General features: G+C 40.3%; 2 protein-coding genes across 4 annotated transcripts in view; one reads left to right on the forward strand and one right to left on the reverse strand.

The window, feature by feature from the left end:
* Positions 1 to 18,699, reverse strand: part of AHCYL2 (adenosylhomocysteinase like 2) — a 162,547-nt gene extending 143,848 nt beyond the window's left edge. For 2 of the 3 annotated variants that reach the window (XM_026010802.2, XM_026010807.2), the window contains exon 1: positions 18,271 to 18,699. In XM_026010802.2, coding sequence (XP_025866587.1) covers positions 18,271 to 18,633 — 363 coding nt within the window. In that variant the 5' untranslated portion in view covers positions 18,634 to 18,699. The remainder of the gene's footprint in view (positions 1 to 18,270) is intronic. The other variant, XM_072764085.1, reaches the window with a different exon arrangement.
* LOC112928921 (large ribosomal subunit protein uL11-like) lies at positions 12,006 to 12,635 on the forward strand. The gene has a single exon (XM_072764092.1). It carries the CDS (start codon positions 12,096 to 12,098, stop codon positions 12,591 to 12,593), a length of 498 nt encoding a protein of 165 aa, XP_072620193.1. The 5' UTR covers positions 12,006 to 12,095; the 3' UTR covers positions 12,594 to 12,635.
* Positions 18,700 to 19,193: the final 494 nt, after the last annotated feature.

A 19,193-nucleotide genomic window follows, 5' to 3' on the forward strand; every position in this document is an offset into this window, starting at 1 on the left:
ACAAAATTGCTATTTCCTTGAAAAATATTAACAATGTACCAATCATGTACAATAAAATGAAATATAAAGTATCTGGTTTTTTAAATCATAGGTAAAAATAACAGTCAAGCTTCCCTGAAACTAACGTTATATTAGTTAGTATATTTAGTTAAGAGAGTTATATTAATATAGAATTAGTATAATGTTAGTATATTTCAAATTCTATTTCAGTTATCAAACAAAATGGTAGATTTAAGTGGATTAAGGTATAAAGAACTATACAAAGGTAAAATTACGTTATAGGATAGTAATGTAGTTTTGCCAATATTTTTTCTTCTTCCTATTAATGGTGCTTTGTGCCCAAGCTTATCTTGACAGACCCCAATGCTTTATAATGCTTCTAAATATAGCTACCATTATGATTAGGACCTTTCTTTTTTTTTTTTTTTTTTTAAGGACCTTTCTAACAATCTCCAAAACTATATCTTGACTCCTTCTTTCAATTTCCACTTGGACATCAGTTCTATCTGTAAAACATCTTCCTTTAGATGTTATACTAACATTTCTAACACAAGGTAAAAAAAAAAAAAATTAAACTTGAGTTCTTATTCTATAACACTTTAACCAAGTGTTTATATTATGATTCAGGCAAATAAGCATTTGGTTGAAGTATTTATAGAACAAGAACAAGTTCAGTTTTTACCCTGTGTTTGATTTCACTAAATCATATTACCTTAGCAAAAAAGATACAACTATAAACTAGGTTTTCTAATGCTTTTATGTTTCATTAAACATAAAAATATAAATAAGTATATTTTAAAATACCTACATTCTTATCTCTGTTTAAAAGTGTATTTCTGAAAAAAAAAAAAGTGTATTTCTGGGGCGCCTGGGTGGCTCAGTCAGTTAAAAGTCCAACTCCTGGTTTTGACTCAGGTCATGATCTCAGGGTCAGGCTCTGTGCTCAGTGCATAGTCTGATTGAGAGTCTCTCCCCTCCCTCAGCCTCCATCTCTCCCCTGACTTGCCAGCACATGCACTATCTCTCCCTAAAATAAATAAAAATTAAAAAAAATTTTTTAATATAGGTATATGCATATATATTTCTGTAGTACAATCTTATAATTTGGAAATTATTTATATTTACAGATTTTTTTTAAAGATTTTATTTATTTATTCATGATAGACACAGAGAGAGAGAGAGAGAGGCAGAGACACAGGCAGAGGGAGGAGCAGGCTCCATGCAGGGAGCCCGACGTGGGACTCGATCCTGGGACTCCAGGATCACGCCCTGGGTGAAAGACAGGCGCTTAAACCGCTGAGCCACCCACGCTGCCCTATATTTACAGATATTGAGACTAAGATGCTGTCTTGGCAAAATGCAGCATTTGGACTTTACATTTACAGCTGTCTGCTCTGGAGCTATGGACTAACACTAAGTAGAGTGTTTACTAGTATTTAACAAACATTAATTAAATTTCATTTTACTTAGCCTTTCCATTAGTAAACTATAACTGCTTACCACAGAGCTATTATAAGCACTAATTTATATTTATAAGTACTCTGAAGAGAGCATTCTTTGATACTGTGCTACATCTTGGCAAGGTCCCAACCTTTCTAGGGTGCCCTTCCTTTTTTTCCCCAAGATTGGGACAGAGGCTTCAAGAGTCTGTGAACCCAAAATACCCATCATCCTTGCTCCCTTTAAGCCAATAGCCCTCCTTGCTAAATATCTGTCTTCAAGTACAGATCCATATCCACCATGATCTCTGCTACATATTTAAGGAACAACTCTGAAGAAGAAGAAAAAAAAAAAAGAGAGAGTAAATAAAATTATAAAATCTACAAAGTAGGTTTTCAACCAAAGGAGTCCTAACTGGTTTAACCTGATGCTCTTGAATAAAACTAGTACTGCTTTAGAATTGCCAAATATCATCACGTCAGTATATACTACACACTGTTCTTGTTGCTATTGTCTGGTCAGAGTCTAAAAACACTTGGGCTCTTTCCAAAGGCTTAATTACCAGTGACATCTGACAGAGAATCTAACCAAGAATGTTATATACAAAAGCTGAAAATACTAAAGTTTTCATGTGTGTGACTGCATCAGGAGTCACATTCATCTAAGGAACAGAGGTACTTTAGCTGGTAAGGGAAGAGATGCATGTTACAAATCAATGGTTTATGATGGGGCTCAGTTCTATTACCACAAACATTTACCATCTATTATGTGCTAGCATTAAATTGTAAAAATCCACCAAAAGCAAGCCAAATACCTAATGAACAAAAAGTGGGTCCACTAAACCAATGGAAGAAATTTAAAGACATTACCCCAAAGGAAGGAGTTTAAAAAAAAAAAAAAAAGATTTCTGTAATACCCAAAAGATCCTTTTTAAAGACCATAAAATTAGGGATGACTGGGTGGCTCAGCAGTTGAGCATCTGCCTTTGGCCCAGATGCTAGAAATTTAAAAAAAAAAAAAGAAAAAGTGTGATATTGGTAAAGAAATCAACAGAGAGAAATGAAACATAATACACAACCCCAAAACAGAATGGATGATACAAAGGATGTGACAGAAAAGTGGCATTACATATGAGGATAGGGAAAAGCTTCTAAAACAAGAATCAAAAAGGACAAACTACATGGAGGAAAAACTGATCAATTTATATTACATATTTTAATTTCTGTATAAAAGTGATAATAAGTAAAAAAGACAAGCCATAGACCCAAGAGGATATTTGCAACACAAATATATTGATAAAGCATTAGAACAATTATAAAGAACTCTTACAAATCAATAAGGAAACCAATGAGATCCCAATAGAAAAATGGGAAAGGATATGCATATATACATTTTATAAATAAGGAAATCCAGATGAACCACAAACATATTAAGACATGCTCAGTCTCACTAATATCCAAGAAATGCAAATTAAAAGAGATACCATTTCACAACCACTAAACTAACAAAAATTAAATATCTGACAATACCACATATTAAGGATTCAAAAAACAAAGGGTTAATAACATTTATAGAGGGCGCCTGGATGGCTCAGTCAGTTAAGTGTCTATCTTCAGCTCAGATCACGATCCCAGGATCCTGGGATGGAGTCCTGCATCAGGCTCCCTTCTCAGTCTGCTTCTCCCCCTCACCGCCCCTCTCCCCCACTTGTGCTCTCTCTGAAATAAATAAAATCTTAAAAAAAAAAAAACACACACTCTAAAAAGCAATTTGAGAGTATCTAATAAAGTTGGTATACCTTAAGCAATTTTGCTTATGGAGTATACCCTAGAGAATCTATCATATACATGATAAGGAAACATGATTTTTTTTTTTTTTATTCATGAGAGACACAGACTGAGAGAGAGAGAGGCAGAAACACAGGCAGAGGGAGAAGCAGACTCCTTGCAGGGAGCCCAATGCAGGACTCAATCCCAGATCCCGGGATCATGACCTGAGCCAAAGGCAGGTGCCCAACAGCTGAGCTACCCAGGCATCCTAGGGAAACATTATTTAAAGATGTTCACTCCAGCTCAAAAAAAAAAAAAAAAAAAAAGAGGAAACATTAATAGGGTATGAGTAAACTGTGGTAGAGTCACAGAATGAAGCACTACACAACAGTTAACACGACTCAACTAGAAAATCTACATGTAGTAGACTGGTTAAAACACAAAGCTGAGTGAAAAAAGTAGGTTGCAGAATAGTATCTGCTCTATTGTACCATTTATGTTAAGTTTATAAACACACAAAACAATGATATACGTTGATTATCAATTTACAATTGATATTGATAATATATAACAAAGGTGCTAAAAGATGAAGGGGAATAATAAACTGAAAAGTGTGGAGAGCAGTTACCTCTGTGATGGAGGGAGAGAAAAGAAGAAAGGAAATAAACAGACAAAGGGTACAAAGGGCTCTTCAATTTTATCTACAATGTTTTATATCTTTAAAAGTAGCTACAGAAATGTTTGCAAAATGCCAACATTTGTTAAATTGGGCAGCGTGTACAATTTTCTCAGTACTCTTCCATATGTTTGAAAAAAATTTTAACAGGCTTTTGGTCAAATGGAAACATATACATGTACCAGACAGCAAGAGAAAAATATTTATCTCTTTGGAACCTATATTTGTAAAAATCTTCTAGCAATGTCTCTCTGCCTAATTCCCTTAGTGTGATAGAAACTTTCAAGTATTTAGGCACAAACATGCTATGTGTCAGTCTCTTTTTCCCTAACAAGGTACTTCTCAAAAAATGCTGCCCAAGGGACTAAAAAAAATCTGGTTTTGTTGATACCAGTGATCTCTTTATCAACCAACAATCAATGTGCTATCCTTAAGCCAAAATCAGCATAATTTAAAAATCTTTTAATTCACAAGTAAATTACTCCCCTGAATCATCCTTAAGTTTCATCACAGGTCTTGCACAAACCTATACTATGAATGACCCAAGAGGTAAAAAGACCAAAATTACACCTCTTTCTAGTTTAATATAATATTCCCTCTCTGCCCTACATTCTTCAGCCCTACACACCCACAAAGGACTCAGTATGAGTCCTCCACAAAGGAGCAGTATTTCTGGATTTTCCATTCCTGGGCAGATTTATGTGATTCAGAGAGCATCGAGGAGTGTGTTCATTAGTACCAAGGGGAACTGAACATGGAACTTCTGCTTAACTGGCCATCTAGAATGCAAGCTCCTGAGAGAAAATAAGAGGAGAATGACTTTTCCAACCAAGCATGATGAGTACATCAAACTGAAAATGATGCCCAGGAACAAGCAACTCCAGAAACAGGAATTCAAATAAAACTGGATTTGTAACATTCACTGTTCTGCAGACCCAATGGTAATCCGTCTGTTCTTGCTTCATTTTCTGGCTCAGTTAAAAGTACCATAAAGAGTATACTTGTCCCTTCTCCTCAAATATATGGAAAAAACTACTCAAGTCTTAGGAAAATTCTGAGTTTTTAACATTACTTTTTGGCTGTCAGTGTGCATGTTTGTAATTCTGTTGAGGGATGGGCTCCAGGGTGTATGTAGCCCTATGTGGGCTATCTCTGTGGGTACCTGTAGGGAATTCTCTATGGAGACACATGAGGTCTCTCTTTGGGTGCGAGTATGAGTCCATAAGTATAAAGGGTCCAAGGTGAGGAGTTTTAAGGGGTTCTGTTTTATGTGAGGGATCTTTGTATGTCTGTCTTTGTGTATCTGTGCCTGTCTGTGGTTCTATGTCTCTACCAAGTATTTTACACAGGTCTTTTATTTTTTATTTTATTTTTTTTAATTTTTTATTTATTTATGATAGTCACAGAGAGAGAGAGAGAGGCAGAGACACAGGCGGAGGGAGAAGCAGGCTCCATGCACCGGGAGCCTGATGTGGGATTCGATCCCGGGTCTCCAGGATCGCGCCCTGGGCCAAAGGCAGGCGCCAAACCGCTGCGCCACCCAGGGATCCCTACACAGGTCTTTTAATAATAAGCTTTATTATACATTTCCACTCTTCCAAAAACTTCCTAAAATGATTTTCTTGCCTCTCTACTCTGAGGTTTCATAAAAGAAGCATGAAATAAGACAACTGCTAGGCCAGTATTACTCAACAATGAATAAAAAACTAAGGTTCTGGTGGGTATACACAAGTACACAACCAGAGTTGCCCAAGATTGTACATTCCTAACGAGCTCCCAGGAGATGCCGACGCTTCTGGTCACAGACCAGCTTGAGTAGCAAGGATCTAAAGGATTCCAAACTTAATAAACTGCCCCTAACTATATTTCCCATGTAGATTTTCCACAGTACCCTCTGACTGACATGTATATCAGATCTGCTTGATTGTTCTACATCTGCCTATAAGCTGGAAATTACCATTTTGTTTTACATACAAGTTTGCTTTGTATGAGCCAGTCCTAAGAGGTGAATGACTAAATGTACTAAAAATGTGAATTTCAGAACTTGTAAAGCTGGAACATGGAAATTTCATAAAGGTCCTGCTACACTGTGAAATCTCTTGGGTAGGCAACCAACTACTTTTCCTAAAGTGATACACCTCAATTTCAGTATTGACCTCTCCAAACTGCAACAATTACTGCTTCCAGTATTGCTCATATCAAACCAGACTGTATTTATTTATTGTCATATCTGCATTCCCCACCCTCTCCTTGAGAACAAGAATGATATTTCACTGATTTAATAGTCCTACCACCTAGCAGTGTTTAGCACACAGTACATAAAAGGTTTTTGCACAAAAGAAGTCCACAATACATTAGAGGAGATTATTAAAGAAGTATCCAGAAATAGTAAGTTGCTTCCTTATTTCTAGAATACAGTCCAGCAAAGTCCCTAAAAAGGAAATAGCATTAGACCAATCATCTTTTCTCCCTTACAGAAACAATAGATATGAACGTAATAAAAATTCCTATTCCATTTCTGTCTCCCAAAGCAGAGTCACCCAACACTAGATTCAGTCAAGCTTTATCCAATAATTTTATTGAAGAAGACATTTTATTTACCTGCTAGGAAAAGAAGTCTTTCTTTATTTAACCTAGAGGAGGACATGTCAACTTTGAAAGGTAGAAGCAAAAAAAGAAAGAAAAAATGAAACAGAGATGCACACAATTATGGAATCAGGGCTACATTTTTCTTCCCACAGTCTCATTATAGGTACTCAATTCCTGGCAATGCCTTAAAAAAAAAAAAAAAAAAAGGACCACACATTTTTCTAACTTAGTACAATTGCAGGAGGCAAGTTTCTCTGTAGACCACTGCAAAATAGGATGTGTATTTGAAATATAAATATTAAAATATAATTTGATATCTACTAAACAATAATAAACATTATAACGATGTCTACCTACAAACAATAAGTAAAATTTGCTACAATAGGGCAGCCCGGGTGGTTCAGCGGTTTAGCGCCACCTTCAGCCCAGGGCATGATCCTGGAGACCCGGGATCTGCCTGTGTCTCTGCCTTTCTCTGTCTCTCATGAATAAATAAATAAAATCTTTAAAAAAAAATTTTGCTACAATAGCAAGTACTTCTATGAATAACTCATTTTTTAAAAAATTTTATTTATTTATTCATGAGAGACACAGAGAAAAAGAGAGAGAGAGGGGGGGGGGGGTGGGCAGAGACACAGGCAGAGTGAGAAGCAGGCTCCGTGCAGGGAGCCCGATGTGGGACTCGATCCGGGGACTCCGGGATCATGCCCTGGGTGAAGGCAGGCGCTAAACCACTGAGCCACTGAGAGATCCCCTGAATAACTCATTAAAAGCACTTATAATAACTCATTATAGGCACTTAATACTGCCAGGATGGCTCTTTTTTATTTATAAAGATATATTTATTCATGAGACACAGAGAGAAAGAGAGGCAGAGACACAGGCAGAGAGAGAAGCAGGCTCCATGCAGAGAGCCCGATGTGGGACTCGATCCAGGAACTCTATGATCACGCCCTGGGGCAAAGTCAGATGCTTAACCACTGAGCCACCCAGGCATCCTGAGGATGGCAATTTTTAGTGTCATTCTTGAATTAAATAGTCTTCAATCAAAAATTACATCTAGCTAAAAGAAATAAGAAACAGTGAAGAAGGACAGATTAAAGAAAAAGAAATAGAAAACAACCTGAAAAAGTAAAAATTAAATTTTATTTGGGGACAAATAGAGCTATCTTTTTTTTTTTTTTTAAGATTTTATTTATTCATGAGAGACATAGAGAGAGAGAGAGAGAGGCAGAAACACAGGCAGAGGAAGAAGCAGGCTCCATGCAGGGAGCCTGACATGGGACTCGATCCCGGGTCTCCAGGATCCCACCCTGGGCTGAAGGCGGCACCAAACCACTGAGCCACCCAGGCTTCCCGAAATAGAGCTATCTTATATCACAAATAGTCCGTACCTCACATTATGAACAAAAATGAATTCCAGTCCATTCCAAATGGACTGAGGAACCAAAATATAATAAACACAGCCAAAAACAGCTGAAGAAATATAAAGGGGTGCCTGGGTGAGTCAGTCAGTTAAGTGGCTGCCTTCAGCTTGGGTTGTGATCTCAGGATCCTGGGATTGAGCCCCGCCATCAGGCTCCCTGCTAGTTGGAGAGTCTGCTTCTCCCTTTCCCTTTGCCTCTCCCTCTGGCTTGTGCTCTCTCTTTCAAATAAATAAAATCCTTAAAACATATATATATATATGTGTGTGTGTATATATATATATATATATATATATATTATTATATATAATAATTTGTTTATAAACCTGGGGAAGAAAAGGCCATTCTAAGACACAAAATGTTCAGGTCATGAAGGAAAACATTGCCCAATCTGACTACCTAAAAACTTTTAAAATCATAAAGTCACAAGTCAATAAAAAATAAAATAGAAAAATATTTGCAACATATACACAAAGAATTAACATCCAGAATAATAAAGAATTCCTACAAGCTAACACAAAAAACATAAGTCAGTAGGAGGGCAGAGATCTTCATCTATCTTGTTCACTGCTGTATCCCTAGCACTTGGCACACAGTCGTCACTCAATAAATATTGTTAAGTAGGAAAAACACTAATAAAAACAGCAATAAAGGATTTTCCTCATAAAGGACGTAAAAACATCTTGTGGTTGGTAAAGGTGTGGTGAAAAGGGTAGTTTTGTTTATAGTTAGTTAATGTGTAAAATGGTACTACATTTTTTATGGCAACATATTATATATTAAGTTTAAAAAGTGAATATCTTTCAACTCCAGAATTCTGCTTTTAGGTTATCTATCCTAGAGAAACACTTATACATGCATGAACACACACACACACATACACACACACAAATATGCATGCAGGTAGTTACTACAGCATTGTCTATAAAGTGCTGTAGAAAAAAATTAAATATGCATCAACAGAAGAATAATAAATAATAGTATGGACTTTGAAAATCAATTCAGTGTCAAAAAGACTTAAGATCTACACATATTGATATGGAAGGAGCTCCAAGTGAGAAAAAAAATCTGCAAATATATAGTATGGTTTTATTAATGTAGAAGTTATTATAAAACTACTAATTTCTCCATATGCAAGTATGAAAGTCAGAAAAAAAAAAAAAGAAAGATAAATTGAGGGACGCCTGGGTGGCTCAGCGGTTGAGCCTTCAGCTCAAAAGTCTTGATCCCAAGTTGGGGAATCGAGTCTCACATCAGGCTCCCTGTGAGGAATCTGCTTCTCCCTCTGTCTATGTCTCTGCCTGTCTCTCTCTGTCTCTCATGAATAAATAAATAAAATCTTAAAAAAAAAAAATGATGGATGGCATAAGTCACCTGTGGGGTTGAGGGGGGGAAGAAGTCACCTGTAGAGAGGGCAATGACACTGGCTGAGGACCAAGGAAGGACTTCTGCTTTATTAAACTGAATTATTTTATAAGAAAATATTCAGGTATTTCTTAGGCAATTAAAAACAATTTTGGGGGGGCAGCCCGGGTGGCTCAGTGGTTTAGCGCCACCTTCAGCCCAAGGCCTGATCATGGAGTCCCAGGATCGAGTCCCACATCAGGGTCCCAGCATGGAGCCTGCTTCTCCCTCTATCCCAGGATCCTTCTCCCTCTGAATAAATAAATAAATAAAATCTTTAAAAAAAATTCTTTTTTTAGGAGTGCCTGGGTGGCGCAGTCAGTTAAGCCTCCAACTCTTGGTTTCGGTTTAGGCCCTGCTCTCAGGGTCATGGGATCAAGCCCAGCATTGGATTCTGGGCTCAGCAGGGAGTCTGCTGGAGATTCTCTCCCTCTCCTCCTCTGCCCTTCCTGCCACTTGTGCTCTCTCTAAATAAATAAATAAAATCTTTTTTTTTTTTAAGTAAAAAAATAATGTAAACACCATTTAACTGATACAAAGAACACAAGAATATATTTTGGGGATTAGACAGAAAGACAAAAATATCCATTTTGGACATGTTAATTTTGAAGTCCAACTGCAAGTAAGTAGTTGGGTACACGTATAGGATTGGCATTTGGAAGAGTGGTCTTAGCTAAAGAAAAATCTGGGGAGTTGCTGGGATGTAGATGACACTTAAAGGCACAGGAATGGTGCGGATGACTTAGGGAGAGCATACAATGGAAACAGTAGACAGCTCAGGATCAAGGAGAAAGAGCCAACAAAAGAGACTGAGAAGGATAAGCCAGAAAAATAAGAGGGAAACTAGTGAAGAGCAGTGTCATGAAAGCAAGAGAGGGAAGTGTCTGGGTAAGAAGCTGGTGTCAAATGCTACCAAGGGGGTCTTGATGAGGGCTGAAAAAACAGACCACCCTGCTTCCCAAACTGATGGGACATTAGCAACGTTAGCAAGAGGATTTTGTTCTGGTCAGAGCATTAAGGTGGGAGTGAGTTAGAGTTTGTAGGAAGAAGAAATGTATATAGTGTGTGTTGAAAACTCCTTTAAAGTTTAGCTGTGAAAGGGAGTGGAAAGACAGGACAGAAGCAGAGAGGAGAGATATGGGGGTTAGAGGATAGGGTTTTCAAAATGGGAGAGATTACATCAAGTTGGGATACTATAGGAAAGGCTTTAGTAGAAAGAGGAAACAATCAAAGGAAGAAGTTCTTTTAAGAAGACAGGAGAATGTGATTAGAGCACCTATAGAGAGACAGGTCTCTGGTAGAATGAAGGATGTTTCCTCTAACAGGAGAGAAGGAGAAAAAGATGAGCCCCCGATGCAGGTAGGTTTGTTGATTTAGGAAGTATCGAGATGAAGGAATTCCCTTTTGGTGGCTTCTGTTTTTATACTAAAGTATAAGGCATATCCCTGGTTCAAAAAGAACATATGAGAGATTAGAAATAGACAGTATGAAACAATCATTTGCAGTGAGTAGGAAAGTGAACTTAGTAGAGAAATGTATAATATTGTTAGGCGATGCTAATTATGCACATAAGGTTGACAATTATGAATTCAGTGACATCATTCTGCCTGGTTTTCTGATTTTCTCTAGCAAATCTCAGCTCCATGGTTCAGCTCTCAGAGTGGAAAACTTGCTTCAGGGCCACAGAGCTAAAAAACAGCACCAAAATCATACATAGAATGGGGTTGGCAAAGATGTGTTTGCTAATGTTAAGGAGATGCTGTGGCTTGGGTTACACCATTATAGTTCTGAATACCAGGTGATACACTAACAGCTCCCCGACTGTTGCTCCTGTAACTTGATCTTGCTGCTTGAGGCTGATGCTACATGGGGATTTACTGAGAATGAAGGGGGAAATTGTAGAGGACATGGTAAAAAAAAAAAAAATGAGGGAACTGGATCAGCTGAGAGGATGAGGAGACTGATACGGTAACCAGCATTAGAAGATAATGGATAACTGGACGTCAGATAGTAAATGAGGTAAACAGAGATATGAGGCATGGTGGCTTAGGCCTTCTCTCTGAGGAGGGTAGATTCTGAAATCCAAAAGGTTGCAGAGTGGTCTTCACAGTAGCCTAGGTGCAGGAGCTTAAGCCGATTTTACGGGGACTGGCAGTGTGGCAAAGCCTCCCACTGTTGCTATGGACAGTGTTTCATCTCACTAACCCCAAAGGCATCACAGACTGGCAAAGCCTTGAGCAAGTTAATTATTCTCTTTGTGCCTATATTTTCTCATCTATAAAATAAAAAGAATAATATTCATCTGATAAAGTCATTATGAGGATGAAATGAGATGAGATAACTGTCTGGCAGAGAGTTAGTGTTCAGTAAATGGCAGCCATTAGTGAGGAGTTGTAACTGAAGCCAAGAGAAGAGTTTCGAAGAAAAGGTAGTCAACAGTATCAAAGCTGGTAGAGTGATCAAAAGGGTTCACATTGAGCACTGCAAGAGATAAAGAAGATGAAGTCAGTTTTAGCCTCAATATCCAGTATTCCTTTTTGCAGTATCCAGGCTTTAAAGGAAAAGCCTGATTTATAGTCAGAGAAATTCCATCAGCTCTGTTTATAATAATAAAACAGGCTCTGAGCTTAGAAAAACCAGGTGCCCCAAATAAATACATTTCTACTGATAGAACCTTAAAGAAAAGAATAGGAAATCACTAGCTGCTTTTGGCTTTAGGCTCGGAGGAGGCAAAGGTGCAACTGTCTTCGGTCGTCCCGAATCCGGGTTCATCCAACACCAGCTGCCTCCACCATGCCGCCTAAGTTCGACCCCAATGAGATCAAAGTTGTGTACCTGAGGTGCACCGGTGGCAAGGTCGGTGCCACGTCTGCCCTGGCCCTGAAGATCGGCCCACTGGGTCTGTCTCCAAAAAAGGTTAGTGATGACATCGCCAAGGCAACCGGTGATTGGAAGGGTCTAAGGATTACAGTGAAACTGACCATTCAGAACAGACAGGCCCAGATTGAAGTGGTACCTTCTGCCTCTGCCCTGATTATCAAAGCCCTCAAGGAACCACCAAGAGACAGAAAGGAGCAGAAAAACATTAAGCACAGTGGAAATATCACTTTTGATGAGATTGTCAATATTGTCCGACAGATGCGACACCGATCTTTAGCCAGAGAACTTTCTGGAACCATTAAAGAGATCCTGGGGACTGCCCAGTCTGTGGGCTGCAATGTTGATGGCCGTCACCCTCATGACATCATAGATGACATCAATAGTGGTGCAGTGGAATGCCCAACGAGTTAACTACAAAGGAAAATATTTCAATAAAGGATCATTTGACAACCAGTGGGGGAAAAAAAGGAAATCACTAGCTATTATTAATGCTGTCCAAGTGTCCAGTGTCCAAGAAAAATGGCTAACTGAATTGTTGTAGAACACAGTTGGGGAAGAGGAGACTGAAAATCATACAAATCATGTGTCTTAATCAATAGTTTTAAACTCAGAACTGCAACAGAAGAAATTTCAACCTACCACTTTCTCCTCTGCTCTGCTCTCACTCCAGGGCCAGAGGTCAGACTATAAAAAGTTCCTACAAATTCCATAGAAACCTGATCAAGCTTACTTACCCTTTCTTTGGTTAATGGAATTTCAGCTCCTCTAATTGTGCATACCACGTGAACATGCTGGCTGGGTGATGGATCGGGGCAACTGTCAGGATTGTTCTCCCATCTACCTCAGTTGTACTTCTCTCTCAATTATTTAAACAAAAGCTACCTATTCTTTATAAACTCAACTCGACAAGGAGTCTGAATAAAGTTGTCAATAAATCTTTCCACCCCCCCCCTTCACTGTAGGATAGAGAAATGCTTTCTATAATAAAGAAACTCATTCTCCCTTCACAGATTATCCATTTCTTCCATTACTGGAAAAGACATCAAATACACAACTGCAAATTCAGCTCTGAGCAACCTCCCAAAACACCTCCTAATGTTCACTCTTTCCCAGGCCCAAGGAGAATAGAATTCACAAATTATACTAATACAAAATAAGGGCTACTTTCTCAGAAAACTCATACATGTTCAATATATGGTAAGACTATTAAACAAACTCAATAAATAAAAAGAAGTTGCCGGTTAGTGAAATAACAAAAATATCTACAAAATATGTCGAAATTAAATAAGATTTAAAAGGTTCAATCTGAGGGGCATCTGGGTGGTTCAGTGGTTGAGCATCTGCCTTTGGCTCAGGTCATAATCCTGGGGTCCTGGGATCAAGTTCCGTGTTGGGCTCCCCATGGAAGCCTGCTTCTCCCTCTCTGCCTGTGTCTCTGCCTCTCTCTGTGTGTCTCTCATGAATAAATAAGTAAATCCTTTAAAAAAAAAAAAAGTTCAATCTGAGCTTTGGAACAGAGAAATGAAACTTCAACTGAAAAGAGAAGCTCGGCTTTGGAGTCAAACAGATTATAGAGTTCTGTTAGCTTCATCACCTTACTGAATGTGTAACCTTGAGGCAAATTCCTTAATCTCTTCAACTCTGTCTCCTCAATAAAACAAAGATAACACTACCTTATCTCTGAGAGCTTGTACAAGGATTAAATAAAACAGTATATTTAAGGCTCTAATACAGTGCCTGGTATGTAGCTGGAACACATAATAGTATGCTTCTCCTTATAATTTTCAAAAAGCTTAATTAGAGACTCAGTCATTAAGAATGTGGGACTTAAAAAACTGGTAGCTGGACAAAAAGGAAGAGCATATTCTTACGTACTGAAGATTTATTTACAACTTTAAAAATAAGGATATATGGTCACCTGGGTGACTAAGCGGTTGAGCCTTCTGCTCAGGGAGTGATCCCGGGGTCCTGGGATCAAGTTCCCACATCGGGCTCCTTACAGGGAGCCTGCTTCTCTCTCTGCCTATGTCTGTCTCTTTCTCTGTTTCTCTCATGAATAAATAAAATCTTTTTGAAAAATAATCATGAAAAAACAAAAATAAGGATATATTTGAGGGAAAAAAGGATAAATTTATCAATAAATTATTAACATAAAAATGCATCATTGATCACGGAACACTTTTTTAAATATAAGATACTCTTCTTCCTTATAAATTTTACAATTTTTTGAGGTTCAACATTTGTACTTTTCCTGTCCTATTCCTAGAACCCTGACTTTGGCTTTGGAGCAACCTAAACCTTAGGCCAGACAGGCATGCCTTAGAGTTCACTAAGTATTCTTTGTTTTTAGGGTTTTTAAAATATTTTATTTATTTATTTATTTATTTATTTATTTATTTATTTGAGACACACAGAGAGAGGCAGAGACACAGACAGAGGGAGAAGCAGGCTCCTCAGAGGGAGCCCCATGTCAAACTCAATCTCTGGACCTGGGATCTCGCCCCTAGCCAAAGGCAGACGCTCAACCACTGAGCCACCCAGGCGTCTCGTTCACTAAGTATTCTGAAAGACTTCTGGGAGAAGACCAGAATCCAACATCTAAAAATTTAAAAAGAATCAGTGTGGTATAATAAAAAGGACATGGGCTTTGGAAACAGGCAAAGGTTTAAAACAGATTTGAGTCCTACCCCTACAACTTGCTAGATGTACAACCTTGAGCAAGGCACTTTATCTCTCGAGGACCTCCTTGCTTTATCTGTAAAATGGAGATAATGTCACCTATATTTCCCTGTATTGTCAGGATTAGAAAAATGCCTATAATAATTCCTGGAATATAAAAGGCCAATGAATGGTAAATCATATTTGGATCAATCTGCCAACTGCCTTACTGAACATTTTGTAAGGCTGTACTTTCCTAACTAGCAAAAGGAGTCATACTGTTCCCACATTCCCATGCGTATAACCAAAAGGCTCCATTTTAGTAATCTATAATTAACCAAATCAAGAGCTTAAAGAATTCAGGACAAGAAAGAACTAACATGGCTCAACTCATTCTCTGCTGACAGAAACAAATCCAGTGTAAAGTGGATACGTTTGCCAAAAAGAAAAAAAAAAAAAAGACTGCTTGAACATGGTCATTACCAATCGTGATGTAGGCACACACAAGCTACAGCTCTTGGGCTTGCAGCCTTACCATCGAAAAGTTTTCATTTTCCTGAAATAAATACTCTCCTGCTTTGTTTTCCCTGCTGGGCTATGATACTCTTATTGCCCCATTTTTAAGAACACAAGGAAGAAATCCTCTCAACTATTACTACTCCATTCACTTGGAATTTATCTTCCTATTCCACAAATCACTTCTTACAGAGATTTTTGGTTCATTCGGTTCACCTGACATGAGCTTATGAAGAAAGACATTAATACAAATATATCATAGCCACAATGACAGGACCTGATCCCCACAGCACCACAAGTTACATGATGGAGGCAGGAGCCAAAGATAAGATGTGACTAAGTAACCTGTGTACCTTATATTCATTCTTATTAACTACTGCACTTAGGAATTCTGGCTCTTACAAAAAGTTTATTTCCCTTGTGTGGCTAAGCAGAGTAATAAAACCAAGAAAACTGATGACAAATACATGAATAGAGTAAGGGAAACCAACAAAAAATGTGACTTAAGATGAGTAAGCTTGCAGGTGAGAGTTACAGAATAAAAGCAAGCAGTCACCAATTACATAGCCAAAGGTAGCTATTTCAAGTCCTGATACCCCCCGTCCCTCCCTATAGTAAAAGCAGAAGGGCATCGAGGTCGTAATGATTATTTACATAAACAATCTAAGAATCAAGAAAGACTCAACAAATCAAAATGTCACACTGTCACACTTGGTGAGGTGAGTTTGAACTTGCGGAAAGAACAGCAATCCCCTGCACTTATTTTAATTCAGTCAATTCAATATTGAGAAAGTTAAAGAACCTGTAAAAGGAGCTCAGCAATGTCTTTTAATTGTGTCATACAGCTGTATCCTCACCTGGAGGTTCATTTGCTTAACTTCCAGCAAAAGTTGTTTTTTGGTTGCAATTAACATTGTAAGACAAGCTCAGCCCTGTCTTCCATAGCCTTGAGGCTGCTGAGTAAATCTAGAATCATGGAACCCACATTTTGATGCTGGAAAAACAGGAAGAAGGTGGTTCAACAAGGAAAATGGTCAAAAAGCATGTCTAGATTTAAGAAAAACAGACTGATATGCTGGCCTGTGATTTTTCAACTTCTCTATAAAGAATCTATTGAGTTGGGCATGCCTTTCAGGGGAGATTATGAGGACATGCACTTAAAACATTACGGGAGGAGAAATAAAATAAAATCCTTAATAATAATAGCTATCATCCCCTAAGTCCCTAGTATATGTGCCAAGTTCAATGCTAAAGCCCTTTACAAATATTTCTAATCCTCAATCATATTAGTATTCTCATTTTATACAAGAGGAAATGAAAATTCAGGGAATTTAGAAATTACTCAAAAGCTAATTAGTGAGCATACTAGTATTGAAACCCAGTCTGCCTGACTATAAACCAATACCCTAAAAGTAATTTGTTAAACGCTATTACCCTCAAGAGATCTCATCAAATTACAGATTTACACAAAAAGATCCCTAATCACACAAAAAAGATTTGGCCAAAGTTATAAAGCAACTCAACCATTCAGAAATATTTCAGATTTCAGGACACATATCTAGGTACTATCAACCCGAGGACCTGGGCTGCCTCCTATACTATAATTCCCTCCCAGAGGAGTTTCATACTGCATACAAAATGGACACTATTCTAAAGCAATTTATAATTAAACAAATTCCTTTAGTCTTGCGTCTGACATCATCTATCACCTACATCTAGGGAATTAGAATGAAAGGGTTATCTGCTTTCCACCTTAATCATGAGACTATTACAACAAAAGTTGGGCTGGATCCGGGGTTCCAACTCAGCAGTCTTACACAGGGAAACCATTGCAGGCTTCACATCTCTTTACTGCTGTTCTGACAAAGCAATGAAAAATCATTCACAACATAAAAAACAAAAACCACAAATCACTGTGTTCATACTATGCCTTGGAAATTAGAGCCATAAATCCCTTTTTATATGACCCATATCTCTTTTTCAATAGTTGCCCCCCCCCCTTTTTTTCCCCTGTGTGAGAGGAGAGAAACACCACGGACGGCCACTGTAAGGGGAACACTGGAGTATCATACATCCAGGCTCACTTCCCCGTGTTGAGACTACCTGCTCTTCAAAACTACGTCTGAAAGAAGCTGTCGGCTGAGACAGACAGCCTCGCAATGACTGCCTTTCCCCAGAGCAGAAGCACTTCTTCCTAACTAACACTTGCAGATCATAATAAAGGAACCAGTGAAACAATCATTCTCTTCACACACAGTCTAATAATCCTGGTGGCCAACTACTAAGCAGAAGAAAAGAGCGAAGAGACTCTCTCCATTACCCTTCCACATTCAGAGAAGATGCAAGGATACTGCAGTATCTGGAATGAAGGGCACGGCATCAGTACTGCTCTATGGAAGCGGCTGGCCACAGAAAGGCAGAAAGTCATCATCTGTACAGAAACCAGAGGACTGAGTATTTCAACGCGAGGTTAACTACTGCTTACTCGTCCTCCAAACAGGAAAGATGTTTCCACCCTCATTGCTGGGTGAACTCTCATAAGCAATAAGGATTTTCTAGACCATCGGGGGGGTCTCTCCCTTAACAGTCTGGAATGTAACACGGGGAAGTGTGCTGGATGTGGGGGCGAACGGTAGTATGAGGAGCCTCTCCTCCCCTGCCTATTCCAAGTAGTAGCGAGAGCGCTACCTCCATGTTATTCATAGCGAAGTGCGGCCGTGCCACCTGGAGTCTTCGCTCCCCAGCGCGGCGGGCAGGTGGGGGCATCTCTCAGAGAGTGGATCTGAAGGGGAAAGGGCTCTCCAGGCGAGTGCGACCGGGAGAGAGGGCGTGGAGGCTGGTGCTGCCCTGCCGCGAGGATCTGCGGTTCCCCCCCTCATCCCTCTCTCCGCCAGAGGCACCCCGGCCCCAATACCTTCTTGACTGTGCGCGGCGCCTCGGTGACGGTGCCGTCGGGGCTCACCAGGGCCTCGCCGCCGTCGCGGTGCCGCTGGTGCTGGTGATGAGGGTCGCTCCGCTTCATGGCCGACGCCTGAGGCACTTTCCCGGCGGCAGGGCTGAGAGCGGCGGCGGGCCCCGAGCCCGGGCCAGGGGCCGGGGGCCGCTCGGCGGCGGGAGCTGGAGCCTCAGGGTCCCCGCCGCCTGCCGGGGGGGCCATGGCGCTCACAGCCGCCGTGCTCAGTCCCAGTTGCGGCTCCGCCTCGGAGGGGCTCAGGTCCTTCAGCTCCACCTCAGGCACCTTCGCGGCAGCCGCTGCTGACACGACCTGCACCGACATCACCGCCTCCACTGCAACCGCCGGCTCAGACTCCAGCTCCGGCTCCAGCTCGGCCCCGCCTCCCGCCTCCCTTCCCCTTCCCTCCCCCATTCCCCCACTCCTCCCCTCCATCGCCTCCGCTCCCACCCCCTTCCTCCTCCCGCCCGCCCGCCGGCCGGCCAGCCAGCCCCGGCCTCTCCCGCCCCACCCCGCCCGGCCCCGCCCCGGCCTGGCCCGGCTCTACTCGCGCGCGAGGCGCCACGGAACCTGTAGTGCGCTTGCTCCGGGCAGCACGCGGCCAGAAGACTATGGGACCTCAGCCCCCAACCTACACTGCGAGCCGCCGGGGGCGGGGCCCGCGATGCCCCCTGGGAGTGGTAGTCCCCGCCACCCTGCCTCGGCTAGTGGGATTCTGTAAGAGATGGAGCTCTACCTAGCACCTGCGACTAACGGAAAGGAAAGGAGTGAGAGTCGGTGACCCGACGTAGCGGATGAAGAAGAACGTCTCCCGAGGAGTTGCAGCTTCTGGGAAGGGAAAGCCAGGAACCCTCGGGTGGGAACAGTGGGGGAGGAACGACTCT

This window comes from Vulpes vulpes, chromosome 7 (genome assembly GCF_048418805.1).
Source record: "Vulpes vulpes isolate BD-2025 chromosome 7, VulVul3, whole genome shotgun sequence".
NCBI classification, from domain to species: Eukaryota; Metazoa; Chordata; class Mammalia; order Carnivora; family Canidae; genus Vulpes; species Vulpes vulpes.